Source organism: Onychostoma macrolepis, chromosome 13 (genome assembly GCF_012432095.1).
Source record: "Onychostoma macrolepis isolate SWU-2019 chromosome 13, ASM1243209v1, whole genome shotgun sequence".
Taxonomy (NCBI): Eukaryota; Metazoa; Chordata; class Actinopteri; order Cypriniformes; family Cyprinidae; genus Onychostoma; species Onychostoma macrolepis.
The window spans coordinates 29,744,258-29,770,759 of NC_081167.1; the positions used below are offsets into that span (position 1 = coordinate 29,744,258).

A 26,502-nucleotide genomic window follows, 5' to 3' on the forward strand; every position below is an offset into this window, starting at 1 on the left:
GGTGATCTTAAAATTATCATTAATTAAATAAATGAAGATTTCAAAAAAAAAAAAAAAGTATTGTGGCTATACCATTGACGGTGCAAAATGATAATACTATATATATATGTGTGTGTGTGTGTGTGTGTAATACATCTTAAAGTCTTTGACACACATACATTAGTATTGTGAATGAAAGCTAGTTGAGAGGTGCTTACAGTATATCAGCTCCCTGCTAAGGATTCATGCCAAATGTGTACGTGCTGCCCAGTGCCTCCTCACTGTCTGAATGAATGCCAGCATGTTCCTACAGGGGGCAGTGGACAACAAAATACACATTCTTAATCATCAAATGACATTTCTGCTCAGTTTATTGCAATCCCATACTATTTTTGCTTGCTTGGCAACTTGCAAAAATAGCATGACTTGGCCATTTAGACCAGGAGTTTTCATTCTTTTGGATGCTATACAGAACCCCAATCATCCTCGCACATGAGACCCCATTATAAAATGTAAAAATAAGTTAATATTTTCATGTACTAAGACTAAATTTAATATTATAAATGTGCAAAAATTTACTGTCTGTTATATGTTACTGTTTCCCTATACTATCTTATTTATTTAACCAACTTTTATTAATATTTTAATAACATTTAAACATGTTTTTACATTTTTATCTTTCTTTTTTCTGTAAATTTTTTCACATCAGTTTGAAAATCTTTATATAGGCTAGAACTGAGAATATATAGTAGCTATTTATTAGGTGTTTTTACCTTATAGTGAATTTATTAGTCCATCTTCTTGCCCATCTGGTATGCTGCTATACCATTTACATGAATGACATTACAAAACAATGCATTACATTACATTTACAATTTAGTCATTTAGCAGACACTTTTATCCAAAGCGACTTACAAATGAGAACAATAAAAGCAATCAAAACCAACAAGAGAGCAATAATATGTAATTGCAGTGACAAGTATCAGTTAGCCTACACTGAAAAAAATTATTAATTGAATTTACTCTTTTTTTTTAAGGTAAGTGGTTGCAATCAATTTATTTTAGCTACATTTAAATAAACAAATTTTGTTGAAAGGTAGTCAACTAAATTTGTTTATTTAAATGTAGCTAAAATAAACTGATTGCAACCACTTACCTTAAAAAAATTAGTAAATTCCAATGAAACATTTTTTTTTTAAATGGACGCAGTACACAATGTTTTTTATATAATAAATAAAAAGAAAACAAGTAGATACAATAGAAAAAAAAAGAATAGAGAACGCTTGTGTTATAAATAAAAATAAAACAAGTCAAAAGAATAGAAAAATAGAGAATGCCAGTAGAGGGTGATTTTTTAATAATAGGCTAAATAAAAAGGAAACAAGTTAGAATAAAAATAGAAAAGAGAGTGCAAGTGTTTTTTTAAATAAAAAAACAACAACAAACCGATAAAATAGAATTAGTATAGACAGTGCTAGGGTCAAATGAAGATGGAAGAGATGTGTTTTTAGTCGTTTCTTGAGATGGATAGGGACTATCTCAATCAGATCAGGTCAATCAGGTCATTCCACTATTTTCAATGCACTGAAAACAGATCTGCTGTCTTTGTTAATGTTGATTAAAAGCCTTTTGTTCTTGAATAACTGTGAAATAAACAGGTGTGTAATAATCAACTAAACAAAGACCATTTTTCAATAGGATTATAAGCATGATTAAGTTAAAAAGAAAAGAAAATGAATCTAGATTTGGTTAGATAGACTAGTAGATTGAGTTAATTTAGCAGGTCGCTTTCAACTCGATTTAATGCAATAACAATAAAAGTAATTGGATTTAAAGTGATCTTGTCACAAAGAACCGATTCATTTGAACAGAGCCCCGGCGAAACCTGCAGCCTATAGGCTACTCCAAATCCTCACTAATTAGGCCACCTACTCCTAACAAAAGCATTAACATTTTAAGCTCCTTCTGAATGCGACAGATTTTAACTCAATTTCACTTTCAGCCCGCCTTCAATGTGTGTGAATGAAACGAGGCGCCGCCTATTTATCAGTTTTGACCCCCTTGGCCACGCCCACGCGAGTGACGTCAGAGGCTTGGTTTGTACTGGCGACGTGCGGAACGCGAACCGACGCAACTCACGCAAGGAAGAGAGCGCGAGCGCGCCAGGATGGAGCTGTTTGTTTAACGGAGAAAGCGTGAATGTTGTTGTACGGTGAAACGGACGCCGTTATTCGCGTTCGGTTGTCGAGGCTGAACAACGTGAAAGTTATCGCGTGGGGAAGGACTGGATTTAAAGGGCCAGCCGCACGCAAACGCGAACATGGACCGATGCGCTACGGTTCTGGATCCGGATAAACAGTATTGCGAGCTTTGTGGAAAGATGGAAAACCTTTTAAAGTGCGGTAGGTGCCGGATTTCCTTCTACTGCAGCAAGGAACATCAGAAGCAGCACTGGAAAAAACACAAAGTCACCTGCAGAGAGGCTGACAAGACCAAGATTGTGCCTCAAACTCCACATCAGCAGGAGAAAGCAGCTGATCCAGACAGAAAAGACCTGATCGACAGAACCGAAAGCTCAGGAACGGACAGCAGCAGCACCAAACCCAAACCCCAACACCACAAACTGGCCATTGACTGTATAGTCCCATGCATGAACAAACATGGCATTTGTGTAGTGGACAACTTTCTGGGTGAAGACCTCGGGCTGTCCATACTGGAGGACGTGAAAACGCTTCACCAGACTGGTAAATTCACTGATGGACAGCTGGTGAGTCAGAAAAGTGACTCTACTAAGGACATAAGGGGGGATCAAATCACTTGGATCGAGGGGAAGGAGCCTGGATGCGAGAAGATCCGCTTCTTGATGAGTCGCATGGATGACCTGGTCAGGAATTGCAATGGTAAACTGGGAAACTACACAATCAATGGAAGGACTAAAGTAAGTATGCAGCAGTAGTGTGGATGATTTGTTAACACCGGCTTATCAGGGTTGCATGGTTGCATGCATCATTGTTTTGAAGGATTGTATGAGTGACTGTCTGCAGTGTCAGTTCAGTCTGCTGATTTAAAGGGATAGTACACCAAAACAAAAAGAAGCAACGTGACCACAAAACCAGTCACAAGTGTCTTTTTTTTTTTTTTAACTGAGATTTATACATAATCTGGAAGCTGAATAAATACGCTTTCCATTGATGTGTGGTTTGTTAGGATAAAACTTTAATCTGAGGGTGCAAAAAAAGAAAATCACCTTTAAAGTTGTCCAAATGAAGTTCTTAGCAATGCATATTACTAATCACACTCGTATGCCGTTCCAAAGCTGTATACATTTCCATCTCTGCTAAACACAAAATATAATACGTTTTAAATGATCAAAGAGTTTCAGTTCCCATTGACTTCCATTGTTTGTTTGTTTTTTTGTCCATACAGTGAAAGTCAATAGGAACCGAAACTGTTTAGTTACCAACATTATTAAAAATATCTTCTTTCGTCTTCCAAAGAAGACAAACTGTGATGTTAACTGCACACTTTACTCCCATTTTGCTGAAACTAATGCAGTTCAATGTTATTATTTTTATTTGAAGTTTTTTTTTTTTTAAATGAGTATCGGTCAAAAGATGCATCTCCTCATTTCTTATTATAGAGTTTTACCATTTAGAGTAATAGTAAAATCACAAAACAACACAAAAGGAAAAATGGTGATTATGTAGAGACAAAAATTAAAAACTTATTATTGATTAACAAAAGCCAGAATTTCAATGATATTACATTAATATCAGAACCAAAGTGATGGATGCATTTTTGAACACACACTACATATATTTTCAATTATTTAATACAATATTCTATTTGATTTTCTCACTTTCGTGTTGTTTCAAACCCAAATGACTTACTTTCTTTCATATAACACAAGAAACATTGCGTGTTTTCCATGCAATGAATGCATATTGGCTGTTAAACTCCAAAAAGACGCCATAAAAATGTCACAACATGTCTTGATTGATAGACTGATGCTGATCATTGTGGCTTGGCTGATATAGGCTATTAGTTACTATTTATTATAGATATTTTGTGACTTAGTTCATTTTGGATATAATTATTGTGAGCAACTGGAAAACTATTTTGGTTAATTTCACTGTGTCATTTCCAGAGTAGATGCATTCTTTCCAATCTTTTCTGGCAAATTGTGATTTATTCCTTTATTTTTGGGTTGGGTAAGGAAAGTAATAGTTTCTGCAAAGAAAATTACAGTGAGTATTTATATTTAGATTCTGTTAGAAGCGTTGAGCAACAGTTTCATTTTTTTCTTTGCAAACACGGCCTGCAACAGCACACGTTAATCTCGAACAGCACAAACACTGCAAAGCCAAGGTCATGGGTTCGATTCCCAGGGAATGAACTGATAAAGTGTGCAAGTCTGTGTTAATGTAAATTATATTTGGGTTGTTATTCCCTCTAGTTGATGATATAAATGCAGATCTATGAACAAAAACTTTGAGTTTTCCTTGAAGTTTACTCTAACCATATATTTGACACGGCAGCCAGTGCAATTACCAAAATAATAAAAAGACTATTACTCAAGCAGTTTTGCACAGTGGAAGTTTTTTTCTGTGCTCTTAAAATTGTAAACACTAGCACTCAAAAGTCTAAACACACTTGACAGAATTGGTTCATGCATCTTCATAAAAACTTTCTAATGTAAATATTTATGCTTAAATGCTTGAGATATGTTATAGGCGTATATTTCTTTAGAAAATAATGTGTTTTTATGCAAAAAAGAATGTTTTTTTAGAGCAGATGAAAGAAATAGTTTAGAGTGTAAGTGTTAAAATTTAAGGCCCTGATATACTTCACGAACTGATATGTGACCCTGGAGCACAAAAGCAGTCTTAAGTCGCTGGGGTATATTTGTAGCAATAGCCAACAATACACTGTATGGGTGAAAATTATAGATTTTTTTTTTATGCCAAAAATCATTAGGATATTAAGTAAAGATCATGTTCCATGAAGATATTTTGTACATTTCTTACCGTAAATGTATCAAAACTTAATTTTTGATTAGTAATATGCATTGCTAAGAACTTCATTTGGACAACTTTAAAGGCGTTTTTCTCAATATTTTGATTTTTTTGCACCCTCATATTCCAGATTTTCAAATAGTTGTATCTCGGCCAAATATTATCCGATCCTAACAAACCATACATCAATGGAAAGCTTATTTATTCAGCTTTCAGATGATGTATAAATATCAATTTCGAAAAATTGACACTTAAGACTGGTTTTGTCGTCCATATGTTCGAAACGGCTCACCAAAGCGAACTTCCTGGGGGAGTTTGTTTTGGCTCCTAAACACCTTTAAGCTACCATTGGTCCGTGGCGATTACGCAATCAGTGGGTGTGTTCTGCAACTCCACCCTCTTTGACGTGTTTTTTTTTTTCTTTTCCCGGTTCGTTTCTCATTCAACGGAGGTCAGGCAGGAGAACAACATCTCCAAGTCACTAGCAACATAAATACACTGTGTCGAATAGCTGAGCTGCCACAAATATATCCGCACCTGTACGATCGCTCACGGAGAGGCTTTAAAGGGTTACTCCACCCCAAAATGAACATTGTGTCATTAATCACGAACAAAGCTGTCATACACTGTCAAGGCCCAGAAAAGTATGAAAGACATTGTCAGAATAGTCCATCTGCCATCAGTGGTTCAAGCGTAATGTTATGAAGCTACGAGAATACTTTTTGTACGTAAAGAAAACAAAAATAACGACTTTATTCAACAATTTGTCTCATCTGCGAATGCAAAAAGTATTCTCATCGCTTCATAAAATCCAGATTGAACCACTGATGGTAGATGGGCTATTTTGACGATGTCTTTCATACTTTTCTGGGCCTTGACAGTGTTATTCACTTGGCAGTCAATGGGACAGTCACAAAATATCTTAAATTGTGTTCCCGAAGACGAACGAAGCTTTTACGGGTTTGGAACGACATGAGGGTAAGTGATTAATGACACAATTTTCATTTTGGGGTGGAGTAACCCTTTAAAGATAAGAGAAAGCATTTAATTACTAGAAAGAAATTGCAACAAAGTTTAGTGTCGACGACCCGTTTTTATTAAATCATGACACCCCATAAAATATAAAAAGGTGTAATAATTTATCCAGTTTAAAAAAATAAATGAACACTAATAAAATAAAGTAACGAACAGGTTTGTATTATTGAGATGACTCCAATATATTTTTCCACATCATGCTAAAGTTTTCAGACTATGAGCTATTCACACTTAAAGGACTGATTATGCAAATGAAATGGTTCTTTTGTATTGCAAACATGATACTTGACTCTGAACTGCTGCTAATCATTATTCTTTTGTCTATAATATCCTGACCATTGGTACCCGTCTCACACCTAGATACACATTGCATCGTTGTTGTGTTTAGGGCATACGCGCGAGCGGCGCGACACGTTTACATTAATCTACACCCTGCCTCCAGTGTTCGAAAACAGTACCGTCGCTCAGCCTTTTCGAACTTGCCCCCAAACGAAGAACGAAAACGAACTTCGTTTGAAGTATATCGGGGCCTTAAAACTAATTGTAAAAAAAACTGCTGCTTAAAATATGAACTAAAATAAATAAAAAATGAGATGAAATAAATCTTGACTGAAAAAAATAAGTTAAACTTATTTTATTTCAGTTATTTGCCAAAACAACATTTTTAATTTTTTAGTTTAAATTGAAGTGCTAAATTAACTAAAATTAAATAAACTAAAAGTACAAAGTTGTAACTTAAAATAAAAGTTAACTGAAAATTTAATGTATAAAGTTAAACTTATTTTATTTCAGTTATTTGCTAAAGCAGAGTTTCTCATTTTTGTTTAGTTTGTTGAAATAATAAAAAACTAAAATTAAACAAACCAAAACTATATAAATATTACTTTTTTATTAAAATAAATGTTAACTAAATAAAAAATAAAAAAATTAAACTTTACTCTTCACAATTTCACTTTTGTACTAGTTTTTGTAAGTTGAAGTAGGCTACTAAAATAAACTAACACTTAATAAAAATGTAAAAACAAAATTACTAAAACGTTATCTAAAATGAAAATGGATCATGTAAAAATAAAATCAAATTCAAAATATTAGCAAAAATTATAATAGTATATCAGTGATACTTAATTAACACTGTTTGTGACACATTTTGATCACATGATTCCCATACATCTCTCTCAGAAATAAAGCTGTCATTGGGGTGGTGCCTTCTCAAAAGTTACACTTTTGTACCTTATTCACCCTAAAGGTACACATTAGCACCTTTTGAAAAGGTACCGCCCCAGTGACAGCTTTTGTACCTTTTTTTCTGAAAGTGTAAATTCAGAGTTTGACGACTTCACTATTATTCTAAGTAGTGTAAAGTATACAGTCAGTGGGAGTTAAGGCCACATTTGCATTTGTATATCCCTGTTTTTCCTCTCTCAGGCTTCAGCATAAGTTTCTCCTTGCGTGTGACCTCTGATCTCTCGGGTTGGCCTCCCTCTCACTGTCCCGGAGTATGTGAGAGCGACTGACTCATCCCGCCCCCCCGAACTCTTTCATATTCAAGGTTTACAAATGATCAAGCGAGTTACCTTGATGTTTAGCGCTCTCAGCAGCACTGCACTCTTCTGCAGTCCTTCAGTCAGCCCACAATGTTGTAACCAAGGTCTCACAGGTCTTGCTTTTTTCTCTGGCATTTAACTTTTATTTAATTGAGCGAGTTAAGTCTCCACGCCTCTTGTCTAAAGCTTTAGCTTGGCAAATATTTTTGAGTTAAAGAGATTAAAACAAATCTGTCGAACTCAGTAGCTTTGCCAAACCACACAGATTTCTAATCATATTCACTCTGCTCATTTCCTATGAAATATTAGCGCTTAACCAGAGTTATTTTGGTAACACTTTACAGTAAGGTGTCATTTGTTAACATGAGTTAATGTATTAACTAACATGAACAAACGATGAACAATGCATTTATTACACTATTTATTAATATTTGTTCATTTTAGTTAATGAAAATACAGTTGCTCATTGTTTATTCATGTTGCATTAACTAATGTTAACAAACACAACTTGTGATTTTGATAATGCATTAGTAAATGCTGAAATTAACATTAACTAAGATTAATAAATGCTGTAGAAGTATTGTTCATTCTTAGTTCATGTTAACTAATGAACCTTATTGTAAAGTGTTACCGTTATTTTAGTATAAATGAGATGCTAGTTTTTATTAATATTTTTAATTAGTTTTTCCATTTTTATTTAAATTTTAGTATTTTTGTTTTTGTTATTTATACCATGTTTATTAATATTTTAATTTGTATTTTTTATTGATTTTTATTTCAGTTTTAGTAGTTTAGTATGTTAAACTAAATGAAAATGAGAAATATTTTCCATTTTTATTTAAAGTTTAGTTAGTTTTGTGTGTTTTTTCAATTTGTATTCATGTTTTAATTTTTATACATTTTTTTTTGTTGTTTTTTTATTTCGGTTATAGTGAGTAATATTTTCCATTTTTGATTTACATTTTAGTTTTAGTATTATTATTTTTTTTTTATTGATTTCTGTTTCAGTTTGAATGATTTCAGCATCAAGTTAAACTAAAGAAAAATGAGATGTTGCTTTGACAACTAGCTGAAATAAAATAAAATAAGTTTAGTTTTTAAAATATTTTAATTAAAAAAAAGTTTTTAAGGTTTAACGTTTATTTAACTAATGAACCTGCTTAACTAGTATTATTATGAACTACTAAAAGAGTCTTGTAGACAGACGGACATAACCACAAGAGTTCACGTTTAACAGTTTCAGGCCGTCTTTGAAGGCTTGGAGAATTAAAAATGCATTTGCAACGACAGTAAACCCGTAGCTTGTGTGTGAAAGTATGTTTTTATCGTATATCAAATTCTTTTATTTCAAAAGACAAATGAAAATGACATTTTTCTCATGGTAAAACATGCTAATGTTGGTCTCACTTTTTGCCTTGATTTCCAAGGGCGACACTGACTAACAATTTTTGTCTCTCTCTTTCTGCTCTTTGACCATGAATGTTTCATCACATTGCACGAGGCTGATATTGTACAGCACGTCTGAGCCAACTTCATGCATTTCATTACACTGACAAAGGTCAAACAGAAATACTGTATCAACCATGCAGAACTTGCACAACTTTATCTCATGCTTGTGACGGATGCATATTTTTGACTGAATATATTTATTCTTTATTATTTACTCACTGTCGTGTTGACCTAAACCTTTCTGACTTCTTTCTTAGGATTAAGCTGCATTTTTGGGAAAAGGAAAATCCTTTCTGGGTTAAAATGACACAACATGAAGGTTAGAAAGACTGAAATAGCATTTTCTTGTAAAATGTACTTCAGTAATCTGTTTTATTACTTACGATGAAATGAGATGAAGGTTAGTAAATGATGCTGACAGCCTCTTAGATTCGACTGTAACATGTGACGTGACTTTATGGGATGCAGCATTACAATAGCCTCTCTGTGCACTTCATAGTTTGTGTGAGTGGATCTAGGCAAACAATGCATACGGAGAGAGTCCTGCTTTTTTACCTTTTGACCTAATTTGCTGGTTTGTGCAAAGGGGAAGTCATGTGGATTTTGCTTCAGAAGGCTTTATTCTGCATGTAGCTGCATTGAGACTTTTAAACTTTTCTATATAGAATCATTTCATATGATATGGTTATATAAAGTCTTGCTTTGGTTATTTAGCTAATGCATTGTTAAAATGTATTTTGCATTTTAAAGGAATAATAGCTTACCCAAAAAGTCACTCTCAGGTCATCCGAGATTAGGATGAGTTTGTTTCTTCATCAGGTTTGGAGAAAGGTAGCATTCCATCACTTGCTCAGCAACGGATGCTCTGCAGTGAATGGGTGCCGTCAGAATGAGAGTCCAAACAACTGATAAAAACATCACAATAATCCACACCGCTCCAGTCCATCAGTTAACATCTTCAGAAGCCAAAAGCTGTTTGTTTATTATGGATTGGAGGGTTATTATGGATTATAGACTCAATGGAAGTGACAGTTTAAAGTTAAAAACAACTTGATGGATTTGTTTCTTACAAACACACAGCTTTTCTCCTGACAAGACAATTTATGGAGTGCTGTGGATTATTGTGATGTTTTTAACAGCTGTTTGGACTCTCATTCTGACGGCACCCATTCACTGCAGAGCATCCATTGCTGAGACAGTGATGCAATGCTATATTTCTTCAAATCTGATGAAGAAACAAACTCATAAACATCTTGGATGGCCTGAGGGTGAGGACATTTTCAGCAAATTTGCATTTTTGGCTGAACTATTCCTTTAGGCAGAAATCCAAGATCCGCCTTGAGAACAGAGACTGTTGTTTTGGCAGTTTGCAGCTGTCAGACGAATAGGAAAAGAGGATGCCGGAAGTCCTGGTGTGTCATGGGAATGCTAAACATGTTAAAGCATAATCGTTAATAACTCTCTCCTGTTAATATAATGTTGAGCCAAAGCCCTTCTGACTTAATGTCTGGACTGCTGCTCATGTAGATCGTATCAGCCAGCCTTCAATGATCACGTACACGTACGGTTAACACAACCGAGGCTTTCAGAGCAAAATGGCAAGCTTACATTTTTTGTTGATGCCCGTGTTGGTGTCTTGATCTTTTGTTCTTGCTCATGCATAAATGTTGGCCTCAAAATATAACTTTTTTTGTCTAGTGTTAGTGTGTGAATTAGATTGGCAAGAATTCATTGGCTCTGAATAAATACTTGACTACTGTATAAAGTGGCTCAGATTTGAGATGAATGGCATTTCATTTCTTTTTACCCTTTTTTCTGCATTTTTTCAGAACGGCACACTGCAAAAAATGGCTTATCTTACTTTGTCTTGTTTTTAGTCAAAATATCTAAAAATTCTTAAATCAAGATACTTTTACTAGATAAGCAAAATGACTTAAGATCTTTAGTCTTGTTTCCAGGGGAAAAATTAATTAGTGTATTTGTTTAAAACAGTAATGATCTGCCAGTGGGGTAAGTAAAATGATGTATTCTTATTTTAAGAAAATTTTACTTACCCCACTGGCAGATAATTTTACTTGTTTTAAGCAAAATGCACTTAATTTAGCCATGTTTTGCAGTGCATGTACACAAGAAACAAGAAACGAATAAATTAAACCTGCCCCCGATTTAGCTAAATCATTGATTAATAAAACGTCCTCCGTTTAAACTCAAGTTCTCTATAATCAACAAAGTGCACAGGATAAAAAAGAGCTTCTTTAATTGATAACTTCAGTGATTTTAAAGGGAGACTTCTTTATTTGCTTTCATACAATTTGAGTAAAACTCCAAAAACAAAAAACGGCATTTCATTTTTCTACCCTTTTTCTGCATTTTTCAGAACAGCATGTAGATGATGATTATTTGAACCACTTTGTTGCACACCTGTGTAATAATGAGATTTTTTGATCAAAAAAAGGCACGTCAACATAACAAAAACTCGTTTAGATGTCCAACATAACGGCATTAAACACTAACAGGTCTTTCTATTTAACATCTAATTTCAATGTTTACACTCCTTGTCCAGTTCTATGCAAAGCATGCTGGGAACAAGTTACAACAACTTATTAAAAAGTAAATAAATTAAATCCTGCAGTTAATGCAGAAATTTGAGTTTAAATTACAATGTTAATTTGATGTAAAGATCAGCATTACTGTATGTCGGCAGAACTCTATGTTTGCAACTTTAATGTAAATGTTATTAACCAGTCATATTTTAGCATTTGGACAGGTTTCAGAGGCTTGAATAACAATCTTTCCTCTGATTTCAGTGGCAGATTAGGAATTGTTTGAGACTAATATTGTTCCAGCATCATGTTCTGCATGGGTTAATCACGCCTTGCTAGTGTTTGCAGTGGCTTTCTTCAGGTCATCCTCCTTTTCCTCCTACTTTGGAAATTGTTGTGTCCTGAGAGACTGTGTAAATTTGATATTATCACTCTAAAATCAAAAATATCCAGAGGCATCATTACTGCAGAGACTTCATTAAAGGGATAGTTCACCAAAAATTCATTCCTCAAAATATCTTTTTTTTTTTATTATTATTATTATTTCAGCAGAAGAAAGACAGTCACCAATGACCAAATTTAATAACTTTTGCATGAACTATCCGTTTAAGCAATTAGGCTCAGTTTTTTTTTTCCTGAAGTCTCCCAAGATTTGTCCAAAACTTAAAATAAATAAATAGCGATGCAAATAATATGCATCAGTTTAAATGCATCATTTAAAAACATAAAATGAATAAACTTACCGTTAGTTGTTTTTAACGAGGAAAGTTAATCCTACCAAATAATCTGATAATGTATCCACCGTCCCGAATGAATTTCTTGTGGCTCAGTTTGTCAGTTTATTTATTTATTACTATTATGTTCACTTGATTTATTTTTGGAGTTTAATTTGAGTCAGCGAAGGTTAGCTGAGAGCGTATCGGACACAAAAATAAACAGTGGCGTGAGGCTAGCTGTGCTAAACTTCTCTTATCAAACAATCAAACCAAATATTATTGTTTCAATAATCAGTTGTTTTGCAGGACCCTAAAAGCTTTTATTGTCCATAAAATGCTTTATCGACAAAACAAATGTCCTTTTTTCATCTGCCATCTTAATAATGCCACGTTGCACTCATGTAATTTGGAGAACATTTGCACTGTTGGCTAAAGTGATCCTGTATCTCAGGCTGGCAGATTTTGGTGCAGGTAACACGTCTGGTTTGAATGCATTGCAAGTTGTTCTGAATGAACAGCTCTTCCAAATGCATAAATGTAAAGGATGTCTTTTTTTGTGCAGATGAGCATCACAGTCAGTTTCTGCTTTTCACTTCCTGTATTAAATATTCTGCGTTAGTTTAATAATGTATTTGCCTCAAAAAACCTCAAGCTACAGTGTTTCCCGCAGCATTGCAGCACTGCACCATGCAACAGTTTTATATTTCACCACATTTTTAATGTGAAAATGAACACAAGAAAGACTGATGCATATTGTGATATGCAAACAGTGCATATTGAGAAAAAAAAGCAATAGTTTTTTTCTGCTATGCATTAAAAGCTATTTTCTGTTCTAATCTCAAACATGTTACATTTACTATTTTTTTTTTTTTTTACTGTTTATTATGTACACTTCCTGCTTTCCTGCTACCTACACTCTTTAAAAGAAAGGCTCTTTATTGGCATTGATGATTCCATTTAAGAATCTTTCCATTGCAGGTTCTTTAGATTTTTTTAAAGGTTCAGAATAAGAGAAAATTAGCTGAATATTTACTCACCCCCTCAGGCCATCCAAGATGTAGATGAGTTTGTTTCTTCATCAGATTTGGAGAAATGTAGCATTGCATCAGTGTCTCAGCAATGGATGCTCTGTAGTGAATGGGTGCCGTCAGAATGAGAGTCCAAACAGCTGATAAAAACATCACAATCCACACCACTCCAGTCCATCAGTTAACATCTGGAGAAGACAAAAGCTTTGTCCATCACGACATGTTAATCTAAAGTATGAGTTCATAATCTATAATAACGCTTCCTCCAGATCTCCTGTTGTCTCTCACATCAAAATCCAGCCACATATTTGTTTAGAGCTGTTTTCGCTTGTAAACAGTGCTTGATCTGTGCAGATTTCTCTCCTGATTCAGACCAGATGACTTTTTCACAGGAGGAAGCGTTATTATGGATTTGTTTCAGCTTTTGTCTTCTCAAGTCATTAACTGATGGACTGGAGTGGTGTGGATTATTGTGATGTTTTTATCAGCTGTTTGGACTCTTGTATCGAAGCTGTTTTAAGATTATATGACAGTCCCATGATGCATCCGTGTGAACAGCTCCTCTCTAATGAGGGATCCTGCTGTCGGGGTTTTATGGTTCGGAGGGCAGGAACTCTCTTAATATTCCGACATGGGCTCAAACCGGCTGGAATGTAAACAAAAGCCCTCAGCGGCCAGATCGGCCTGTTAATGAGGCTGTAAGGAATGCGGAAGAATGACACTGCTAGGATGGAGCATCAGCCACTACACCCACATAAACACATCCTTTACAGTAAGACCCAAGCGTATCTTACACACATCCATAAGATCCAGCTGCCGTTTAGCTGCGGCACATTCACCAGCGGTTTTGAGCCGTATATGTGACGTTTTGTACAAAGAAGCCTGATCTGAAGATTATGAAGCATGTGGCCATTTCTGATGGTCAAAGAACTCAATCTTCTAAAAAAGGTCCTTTATAATTAAATGTATTAATTGGAAAATACTTTATAAAATAATGCATGGATGTGAAATGGTGATTTGAGCTAAAATGTGCATAAAATTAACTATACATAAATATTTGACCAATCACAATCAAGTATTACAGAGAACCGAGTAACAATTGACTTTAATGTGAGTTTAGAAAAAACAACATTTGTTGATTAAGCTGCTATTTTTGACAATTGAAAAATCACTAAACTAATTAAGTGAAATGTATGGAATTGTGAATGTTAATTTAGCTTTTCATATTGACCCAATTTATTAATATCTTTTTTTTTTTTTTTTAAATGCATATTTTTAATCATTTAAAAATCATTAAGTGAAATGCATGGAATTGAGAATTTGTTGATTTTGTTTTGCATGTACACCCAATTAATAATTATCTTTTTTTAAAAAGGTGTATAATCATTTAAAAATCATGAAGTGAAATGCATGGAATTGAGAAATTGATTTTTGTTTTTCAAATTCATGCTAATTTTTAATAACTTGTTTTATATTATTAATTTTTAAATAATTAATTGAATTTAAAATAATTTAAATCATTAAGTGGCATTCATGCAACAGATAATTTATTTAGTTTTTCATATTAACTAATAATTAATAAATTGTATAAATTATTTTTATTCATTTAAAATCATTAAACTCATTAAGTGAAATTTGTTGATTTTGTTCTCATAATTACCGAATTAATTAATAGGTTTTTGTTTGTTTATTTATTTTTTTTAAAGTAATCTGAATCATTTAAAAACCACCAAACTAAGTGAGATTTCTGGAGTTATTTGCTCGAGGAAGCACACACTATCTGCTGAACTGGTCTCGGTGGTTTTGTTTTCAGGAGTTTTTACGGGAAGTGTGAGTGAAGGGCCTGAAGGGGAAGGAAGGTTCATGTGTTTTTTGTTTAGTCATTTGGTTTTGAAGTCAAACCCCTCCAAAACACTCATCTCGTAACTGACCCACGCCAACAAGAACAGCAACGGTGAACTAAAGCTGTGATTTATCATGTTTTTTTGTTTTTTTTTTAAATCTAGTATCCTGTCCTTTTGTGTGGCAGACCTCACACTTTCTCAACAGTGACAGATGTGTTTAGCCATCTCCAGCTCATCTCCTCACGCGCCGCACGTAGCAGGGTCATTAAAATACTGCTTCCTCTGGCAGGAGGCCAAGCATCCGGGGTTCAGATTAGTTCATCTCTGTCTTTCGCGCTCACACATGGAGGTGGAGGTTTAGCAGTGAGGGTTAAAGCACGAAATGTTGTGACGCTCAGGAAACAATTGCCAGGCTGCTGCCCGCTCCAGCCTTCATATATATATATATAGGTGTGCATTTAAAACGTTTAATTCCAACTCCATTCTATATTAATGCACTGACGCTTTCATAAGATCGTGCACAGAAACATTCAGAAACTTGCTGTCAACGCTGACTTTTAATAATGAAATAGCGATACTGAATCCTGAATCACTACATTATATTTCTTAGCAACAAGGGGGTAAAATCTCTGTAGTAAAACTCACAGCTTCATTGTTGAGAGAGACGCACAGACGCAGGTATCTTAATTCACATATGCTACTTTAATATATCTCTCTCTCACTCGCTCGTTCTCAAAATAACCATGTTTGAGGGAAAAAGTTGAGTAGTAGAACAGTAAAGCCCACTTACTTTGATTTGATTGGCCAGCTCAATTATTTTGACACTGCTGAGCAGACCAGGCTAAAAATGTAACTTTTAAAACTTTTTGTCATCCTATAGAGCACTGCGTAGTGGAGTACAGCAAATCAGTGCAAGAACTTCAGATATTAGGGGGACAGATTGGCCGTTTCTAATTATTGGGGGGGACTTGTCCCCCTCAAGGTCTGTGGTTACGGTCCTGCTCTAAACCACTAGTTGGCACAAAAACATGGCGTAGCACTTTCCAAAACATTCACTTTTCAAGATGCACGTGTATATTTGTCTGATCCTTGACATAGATTCTGTGCTTACTTGATCTTATATTTTCTGTTTTTTAAAGTGTTGTAGATTTAAGTAGCAAATGAGAATCGCTAAAATTAATGCATATATTTTGAGACAAAGGTCTTCTTTATGATTTTCAGTTTTGTTTAAGATAATTAAAAAAAAAGAAGTTTTTTAATAACGAAAGAATATGTAAAAGTATGGTATTTGGGGTAAAAAGTGCCCCTGCTGTTGGGGCTAAAGGCCAACAGTAATTAACATGATAATTAATAAATTTTCCATTTGTTGACATGACATGGTTAGATTCAGATGGTAAATATCATATATTATGTTGGGTGTCCATATTAGAGATAATCACCATGTTTAGAATGAAACCATCATATTTAAAAACATGATATTAATCATATTATATAATAAAATATAATTTGTTGTTACTACTGTAAATCTATATTAAATTATTATAGGATCTCCTTCAATTCTTTCAGAATCTTTACTTTTTAAAATGATTTTGCTCCTGTATTTTAAAATATATTTTTTATATAAACATTTTATTTTAAACATTTTATTGTTTTCAATTACAAAATTTATTTTATTTTTTCAAAATAATCAGAAAATAGTACAAACTTTGCTAAAGTGTTCTGAACAAGTATTAACTTAGACATTATTTAAAAAACATTATTTTAGTTGAAGTATTTGTATCAATACCGTGGGCCTTTTACCCAGTGTGTGGGGGGTGTGCCACCTCATACATTTATAAGATTTTTAAACAAAATAAACAACTTGAATGATTTATTTTAACACAAAATCTGTTGCTCCATTAATGTTCAATACAAACGTATGTATTTTTTCTGCAATTATACATTTTAGGCACAGTGAATAGCACATTTTTTCTTAAGGTGTGCCTTCAGCCCCGTTGTACCCTATAACTTAATTAAAAATAATTAAATAATTTAAAGAATTAATTATTAAATAATTAATTGAATAAAACCTGTATTTTTAATCATTTAAAAATCATTAAACTCATTAATTATTAAATTATTAGCAGTATTTAATTTTATTTTTTTCGTATTCACCCAAAAAAATAACTGAAAAAAAGAAAAGAAAAATGCATTTTTAATCATAATTAATAAAAATCATTAAACACATTAATCATTGCATTAAATTTATGAAGTTTCTTTGTTTTAAATTTAATTATAAAGTATTTAGACATTGTGGTAGCATTGTTTTTATTTTTGAACTAAACTTTTTTTTTTTCATATTCACTCAAATAATAATCAACTAAAATAAAATATAATAATGATAATAATAATACAAAGTGTATTTATAATAATTCAAAACCATTACACTCATTAATAACTAAATTTATGGACTTTGTTTATTTGAAAGTATGTTTTTATATATTTTTTTATATTATGAAAAAATGAAAATAGTAAATTGTAGCACAAAGAACTTCATCTGGAAGGGTTTTTTAGTCAGTAACTTGTAAAAATAATGATCAAGAAGCACTGCTGAGTCCTGTGTCTACTCAAGCAAATCTGATGGCTTCTCAAGAAAATCATTAATGCTTTTATTAATGTTCATTTAACCTTAAATCCTTCCACATTGTAAAGGAGGGAAATAACAGCAAATGTTGAGGAAACTAAGACGTATGTTTTCATTACGCACTTCCAGCAGGTCGTTACATTTGGCTCAAGATCGCAGGCAGGACTGTAGTGTTTATGATGTTTGTAATCATGTTGCTATAGTTTTGTGGTAATGTGTGTAGAATGTGGAAGAACTGGCTTGATTTCTGATGTGAGACACTGGCAATGCTGATCTGACCTGAAAACATCAGTCTCAACAATGCAGAATATTAAGATTTCCACTAAAACCTTCCCATGCTTTTGACATAAACCACTTTATCTTTTATGTTATTAGGGCTGCAGAAATTGGTCAGAAATCATATTGTGATTTGATCTGCAATATTTCAGAACTCAATTTACACACACACACACACACACACACACACATATATATATATATATAAAACTTTGCATTGTGCACTGTGTTGTCCCGACTTATATTTATTCCACGTAAAAAAAATCGATTTAATATAATAATATTTTTTATATTTTTAAGAGGGAAATTATTTTCTGAAATAACTAGCTCTTTTTTATATAATTGTTAAAATTAACTTAAAAATAATCATTTCATAATAATCATTACACAAATTAAATTGATTTTTTGTAAGTATTTATACATTGTAGTAGTATTTGTTGTACTAACTAAAATGTACAAATTTTTTCCCAAATAAATTATTTTTCATATTCACCAAACAAATGTGGGATATGAAGTTTACATATGAAAACTAAAAGTGCAAAAATGCATTAAAGTGTAACTGACCGTTTTGGCTGTTTTGTTCACAGGCGATGGTGGCATGTTATCCGGGGAAAGGCACTGGTTATGTACGCCATGTGGACAACCCGAACGGTGATGGGAGATGTGTCACATGCATATATTACCTTAATAAGAATTGGGATGCCAAGGTACGCAAGTCATCTGTAACATCAAAAGTTTTGTCTTAATGTTAAAAGCGTATGATCTGAACAAATCTTGCAATCTGACTTTTAATTTGAACAATGATGTTCGGTCCATATTGCACCCTATTCTGGAAGATTTTAAGGCCTTGCGGTTTTTGAAGCATGCTGAATGTCCAGTGTCGCCTGCATCATTTCAGCCTAATCCCATTAACCTCGGCGATTGAAATCTCCAGAGAAAACCAGGACAGGACATTTGACACTTACCTGTTGCCGTGATCCTGTTTTCCTCTGACAGCCTTTTTCAAGGCTAGATTTTTTTGAAAGCACAAATGATTTGTGTTAAATGACAAATGTTAATAATTTGCCCCTGCGATACAGCCCCAAATATTATGGATCTTGATTTTTCTTATAGGAAAAAGGAAGATAATTCTTTCTTTTTCTCCCTGTTTCTCTCTTTCCTTTCAGAATATGTAATTTAAGGAATTAATATTGTAATTTTTATATTTAATATTGTACTACTACACCATATTTTCATTTCAGATTAATATAATAATAACAATAATAATACAATTAATAATATAGTAACTGACATTGCAATTACTATATAATAATTTTATTTAATTCTTAATTTATTTTAAGAATTAAATTATTTATTTACTTCTATAGTTTGTCGATTTTTCAGTCTAAATACTGTAATGTTTCTGTAACGTATTTCTTGCAAAAATTGAATTTTTTAATTGTGTGTATATATATATACACACACGTACAAATATATTTAATATATAAACATAGCATATTTTTCTTAAATATACATGCATGTGTTTGTTTGTTTGTATGTATATATGCATAATAAATATACACAGCACACACTCATATATTATGTAAACAAAAACCTTTATTTTGGATGCGATTAATCGCTTGACAGCACTAATAAATGTATCAAAAAATAAATTTTCATTTTTCATTTCATCTTGATGTACTAAAATAAAGTAAAATCAAACTAAAGAAAACTATATAGACATAACTAAAACTAAAAATGACAACAAAAATTACTAAAACTTTAACTAAAATAAAAAAATGAATTCAAAATATGAATAAAAACAACAATATTATCTCAATATTATCTAAAATAACAGTCTCAAAAAAAAAAAGGCAAATCATTTTTGCCTGTTGTCAGATACAAGATAAGTTGGGTCATAATGATTATTGTGATGGTATAGTATTCATATTAGGAGAACTACAATAAACTTTTTTAAAGTGCCCCTATTATGGGTTATGAAAGGTTCATATTTTGGTTTTGGGAGTCCCCAACAACAGGTTGACATGCATTTTTAATTACTCCACTTTCAGAATAAAGATTTCTTCGATAATGAACGCGATATTGCCTAGCTTGTAACTGGCGCTCCATCTGGAAGCAGGTGATGGCGATTTACTGCTAATCACGAAACCGGCTTTACTGATGAAATGCGCATGATAATCGAATACGGTTAATTGCATAGCCCTACTTAGAGCTGTGTTACACACTGCATGAAAGGTAATTTTCAAAAATCCATAATAGGGGCACTTTAAAGCACCACAGGAAAAACTTACAATAGCTGCACTTCACAGCATTTTCAAGTGTGTTTCCCTGATGATTTTGCACTGTTGTGCATACGTGAGCATTCACTATGTACCTGCATAAAGCGCGTGTTCAGCTCCCTGGAGAGAAACGTGCTGTGCGTGCGGATCGTATGTGTGAATGGTTGATTCTCGCACCCTCAGCAGTCTGCTCTCTGCGCTCGCGTACGGCTCTTTATCCAGCATGTGGCCTTTTCCTCTCGTCCCTCTTCAGGAAGGCCGCGCTCCGCCGCCGTTTCCTATCCTAACCTCCTGCAGACCTGGCCTCTCATTGTTTGTGTCGCTCTGTTATTTCTGCTAATGGAATTTATCATTATCACTAAAAAAGCTCCAGTCACGCACTGCTGATTCGACTATATTGTCAGTAGTCACGTTAGTTTAATATGACTGATAACTGCATTAGAGACAAAGCTGGAAAAAAAATGCAATTGCTTTTACAGTAATGCATTTACAATGAAAGTCTATTGAAAGTCTAAGGAGTTTAAATGCAAGAATTTGCAGCTTGTATTTTGTTGAAGGACTTGAGTTAAAGTTTTATATAAAATTTGACATTGTTTTACACAGATAAGATCAGTAATTTGCTTGTAAATCTCTCCTTATGCTGTATAGAATCACCAAATCTTAGATTCAGTCTTTTTGTAATTTTGTTTTCATTCAATTCGCACTGGTTTTGTATTGATTTGAGCTCATGCACCCTCAGTTTTGGAGTGAAAAAAGCATTATTTGTGGATAATTTTGGCAATGTTCAGTTAAAAACTGAGGTGCATGAGCTCTAAACAATGAGGCCTACGATTAATCAGTTCCAAAAAAAAAAAAAAGTGAATCCAAGATTTGGTAATAATATAGAATAATGAGTAGGGTTGGGTATTGTAGGAATTTTATCAATTGCAATTACGCTTCCAATTCTGCTTAGCGATTCCGATTCTTATCCATCCCCACTTTTGATTACAAAGTGGTTTAAAACAATTAAGTCAAACATTTAGATATCAAGCATGTTTATTTTGTCTCTTTTTGCAAAACATTTAATTGCTGCTGAATACCATGAACAAAAATCCAAAGGCTACATTAAGAGCTGTTTGTGTGCAAAATAGAGCTGCACAATTCTGAAGAAACAATATTAGACAACTAAACAAAAACTCATGGAATTTATGAATGGAATGTTTCAACGACTCCATCAAGATTTACTTGTTTCATTACTGGATGAATCAGTGTATTTGAATGAATCTCTTGAATAAATCATTCAAAGACAAATAAATTTTTAATAGCCTCTTTTCGCCAGCTAACAATAAGATGTGCACACAGGAATTGATAGGTGGAATTTAATTTTTCATTTTACAACAAGTATCCGATTCCTGACAATTTTCAAATTTTCGATTCCCAACCCTAATAATGAGAGATTTACAAGAAAATGTTTGTAGGTCAGTAATTTTTGACCAAGGACTCCACAAGTCTAAAAATCCTTAAAAAAAATAAAAAATAAAAAACAATAAAAATAAATAGAAAAAATACCCAGTTTTTGGGGGGTTGTTATACCCTGTGTGATATTGTTATTTTCTGTCCTAATTGACATTTATAGTCTGTATTTTACATGTAAATACTGTGCATGTAATCACACTAATTGTTTGTTGTGGGTATTTTCACGATGAGATTTTTAAGTAATTCAGGTTTTTGATGATTTGTCTAATGATAAACCTGATCTCATAATTGATTTCTGTGTTATTCGTGTCTTCAGGAAAATGGGGGCGTACTGCGGATATTTCCAGAGGGTAAAGCACAGTTTGCAGACATCGAACCCAAATTTGACCGTTTGCTTTTATTCTGGTCTGATAGACGAAACCCTCATGAAGTCCAGCCTGCATATGCAACAAGGTTATCATCATCATCATTGATGAAGCACATGACAAACACTCTACACATGCAATGAATTTTCTTCTCACGTTATGTTTTTGGTCTAGTCCTGTTTTTTATCTCATAAACTTTGTCTTTCTCATTCTGTAGATATGCCATTACCGTGTGGTATTTTGATGCTGATGAGAGGGCGAAAGCTAAAGAAAAGTACCTAACAGGTAAGCTCATAGTTCACCCCCCAAAAATAAGTTATTATTTTCTGTGGAACACAAAAGAAAAATTTAAGCAGTCTGCATTTTGACAGTTCAAACCACAAAAGGTCATCTAAGATGTAGATGAGAGTTTCAGATTTGGAGAAATGTAGCATACCATCATTTGCTCACCAATGGATCCTCCGCAGTGAATGGGTGCCGTCAGAATGAGAGTCCAAACAGCTGATAAAAACATCACAATAATCCACACCACTCCAGTCCATCAGTTAACATCTGGAGAAGACAAAAGCTGTGCTTTGTAAAAAAAAAAAAAAAAGTCCATTGTTAAGGTGTTTTAACTTCAGACTATTGCTAAAATATGAGTCCTCTGTCCATAATATTGCTTTCTCTAGTGAAAAAAAAGTTGTCTTGTCTGAATCTGGAGAGAAATCTGCACAGATCAAGCAATGTTTACAGGTGCTGGTCATATAATTAGAATATCATCAAAAAGTTGATTTATTTCACTAATTCCATTCAAAAAGTGAAACTTGTATATTATATTCATTCATTACACACAGACTGATATATTTCAAATGTTTATTTCTTTTAATTTTGATGATTAGAGCTTACAGCTCATGAAAGTCAAAAATCAGTATCTCAAAATATTAGAATATTACTTAAGACCAATACAAAGAAAGGATTTTTAGAAATCTTGGCCAACTGAAAAGTATGAAAATGAAAAGTATGAGCCTGAATTACTGCAGCAATGCGGCGTGGCATGGAGTCGATCAGTCTGTGGCACTGCTCAGGTGTTATGAGAGCCCAGGTTGCTCTGATAGTGGCCTTCAGCTCATCTGCATTGTTGGGTCTGGTGTCTCTCATCTTCCTCTTGACAGGCCAGGCAAGTTTGCTGGCCAATCAAGCACAGTAACACTATGGTCATTGAACCAGCTTTCGGTACCTTTGGCAGTGTGTGCAAGTGCCAAGTCCTGCTGGAAGCTTGTCAACAGAAGGAAGCATGAAGTGCTCTAAAATCTCCTGGTAGATGGCTGCGTTGACTGTGGACATCAGAAAACACAGTGGACCAACACCAGCAGATGACATGGCAGCCCAAATCATCACTGACTGTGGAAACTTCACACTGGACTTCAAGCAACATGGATTCTGTGCCTCTCCACTCTTCCTCCAGACTCTGGGACCTTGATTTCCAAATGAAATGCAAAATTTACTTTCATCTGAAAAGAGGACTTTGGACCAGTGAGCAACAGTCCAGTTCTTTTTCTCCACAGCCCAGGTAAGATGCTTCTGACGTTGTCTCTGGTTCAGAAGTGGCTTGATAGCCCTTTTCCTGAAGACGTCTGAGCGTGGTGACTCTTGATGCACTGACTTTAGGTTCAGTTCTCTCCTTGTGAAGCTCTCCCAAGTGTTTGAATCGGCTTTGCTTGACAGTATTCTCAAGCTTGCGGTCATCCCTGTTGCTTGTGCACCTTTTCCTACCCAAATTCTTCCTTCCAGTCAACTTTGCATTTAATATGCTTTGATACAGCACTCTGTAAACAGCCACACCTTTCAGTAATGACCTTCTGTGACTTAGCCTCTTTGTGGAGGGCGTCAATGTTCGTCTTCTGGATCATTGCCAAGTCAGCAGTCTTCCCCATTATTGTGGTTTCAAAGAACAAGAGATACCCAGAATTTATACTGTAGGGATGGTCATTTATTCAAACTCAAATGTAAATATTCTAATATTTTGAGATACTGATTTTTGACTTTCATGAGCTGTAAGCTCTGATCATCAAAATTAAAAGAAATAAACATTTGAAATATATCAGTCTGTGTGTAATGAATGAATATAATATACAAGTTTCACTTTTTGAATGGAATTAGTGAAATAAATTAACTTTTTGATGATATTCTAATTATATGACCAGCACCTGTATAAGCCAAAACCAATACGCGGGTGGATTTGGGTGTCAGAGACAACAGGAGATGAACTTTTTCACTGGAGGAAGCGTTATTATTGATTACAGACTCTATTTTGGCCTGAAGCGACAGTTTGAAGTTAAAACATTTTAATGATGGATTTCTTTCTGATAAACATACAGCTTTTGTCTTCTCAAGATGTTAACTGATGGACTGGAGTGGTGTGGATTACTTGTGATTATTCACAAGTAATCCACTCTCAGTATTATTACTCTCATTCTGACGGCACCCATTCACTGCAGAGCATCCATTGGTGAGCAAGTGACGGTATGCTACATTTCTCCAAATCCGATGAAGAAACAAACTACATCTACATCTTGAATGACCCGAGGGTGAGGACATTTTCAGCAAATTTGCATTTCTCAAAACCAAACAAGCACATGTTTTGTGTAAGTTAAAAATAAAAATTGTGTCTCAATTCTGAAGGTAATGTTAGCTTTCTTTCCTTCTTATGGTTGTCTATTTGGAAAGGTGCTGGTGAGAAAGGAGTGAAGGTGGAGCTAAACAAGCCGTCTGAACCAAGCTAATCAAATTATCATTAATCCAGACTTTACCTGGTTACCAGCTGCGTGGAAAAAAAGAAGAGTCGGAAAAGGCTAGGGGTGTCCGTGACGAAGCAAGAGAAAGGAGTGGAAGATTGAATTAATGGAGATTTAAAACTCTGCAGAAATCAACCACAGTTCCCAGAAAACCAGCTAATTTTAAATATGACTCTGTTGGTTTAATTTCATTTTTAAAAGGGTACAGTACTCTGTATTACATTTACATTAATGCCTCTCACGTGACTGGAGTGTCACTGTGCCTCTGAGGAATGTTTAAAAAGCCTTTTGCTTTTGTTTCTGGGACGAGTTTCTGCATTTTGACCTGATCTTTGTGAATCAAGCTGCACAACTATGCATGTTACTTCTCATTACTGCTTCAGTTCTGATCAGATTGTCTGTTCATACTGAAATACACCCAATGCCAGAGAGGTCGTGAACTTTCGGCATGTTTATTCAGGACTGTGAGCTGGCAGATGCATCATGGGAATGTCATCTGCGATTCTACAGCTTTACTTTCTTACATGCACTAGGTCAGTACGAGTCCAGTATTGAACGTTATTGTCTGTCATGATCTGCACGGTATTGTCTAATTTTGACAAAATTAAAGACTGTTTGCTTTATAGACATTGTTTCTCTTTTAAAAACATTCTGAAACAATTATAACAATTAGAATTTCTGTTTTTGTGTGTGTGCTGTCAAAGTTAAGTCATGTGCTTGAATTGAATTTAGCACTTATATAAACTGATTGTCAACCATACTATTTTATTATAAGCAAGACCATCTGCTGGTATTTAATTAAAAAAAAATAATAATATATATATATATATATATATATATATATATATATATATATATTCTAAGATACTTAGTCATTTTACATCAAATGTCAACAAAATATTTTAAATACTGAACAGCAGAATATTAAGTGGATTGATTTTTTTTTTGGAATTAGAATCATGGGGCTTTAACAAAGATTCACATAAATGGAGATCTCACCTTTTTCTGCATTCAGCCACAGGTTTCAGCAAGCATTATGAATAGATTTCTGATGTACTAAACGTTATCTTCAAATACTGCTGCACTAATTGTGATATTATTTGTGCAGGAAAAGAGTTTTTAGCAATTACGTTAAATGAGGAATAGCTAAAAAAAAAAATAATTGAGCAACTGCACCACTTTGTGGTCATGATGGTAATGTCAAAACTTCAACAGGTTATGTGCAGAAAGTCAAATTTAAGACTTTTTAAGACCGTTTTAAAGACCTGCAAGTATGTCCATACAGAACAAAACACTACAATCTCAGATTCCTGTGACACACATTAAACAGTTATTTATTAAACAGGGTAGGCCTAACAGCATAAAACACGTAATGAAATTGGTTCATGTAATTGGTTATGCTAGCCTACTAATTCTCACACTAATTAGTGGTCGATAGATATTGGATTTTGCTGATACGATAATAATGTTTAACAACGCAATAAAAGATCGTGATGACGCTATAAAAACAATTTAATTAATCTACAGGTCGCCCAGAGAGAAGCCCCAAGATTTCACATTGAATTAAATGCCAC

At 33.9% G+C, this 26,502-nt stretch overlaps 1 protein-coding gene across 2 annotated transcripts; it reads left to right on the forward strand.

Moving 5' to 3' along the window:
• The first annotated feature begins 2,074 nt into the window (after positions 1–2,074).
• On the forward strand, positions 2,075–25,553 carry egln1a (egl-9 family hypoxia-inducible factor 1a). 2 transcript variants are annotated; one of them, XM_058796545.1, is made up of 5 exons: positions 2,078–2,917; positions 18,640–18,759; positions 22,103–22,239; positions 22,369–22,436; positions 24,861–25,553. In XM_058796545.1, exons 1-5 carry the CDS (start codon positions 2,300–2,302, stop codon positions 24,914–24,916), a joined length of 999 nt encoding a protein of 332 aa, XP_058652528.1. In that variant the 5' UTR covers positions 2,078–2,299; the 3' UTR covers positions 24,917–25,553. The 2 variants fall into 2 exon arrangements, with proteins under 2 accessions (XP_058652529.1, XP_058652528.1); XM_058796546.1 differs by lacking the exon at positions 18,640–18,759 and having other exon boundaries at positions 2,075–2,917.
• The last annotated feature ends 949 nt before the right edge of the window (positions 25,554–26,502 follow it).

What these genes read in the sequence shown, in the direction of transcription:
- egln1a (XM_058796545.1), top strand. Translation starts at nt 2,300, where the DNA reads ATGGACCGATGCGCTACGGTTCTGGATCCGGATAAACAGTATTGCGAG. An exon ending in CAATCAATGGAAGGACTAAA is followed by an intron (nt 2,918 to 18,639) that starts GTAAGTATGCAG and finishes TTTTGTTCACAG; the next exon opens with GCGATGGTGGCATGTTATCC. An exon ending in TAAAGAAAAGTACCTAACAG is followed by an intron (nt 22,437 to 24,860) that starts GTAAGCTCATAG and finishes CTATTTGGAAAG; the next exon opens with GTGCTGGTGAGAAAGGAGTG.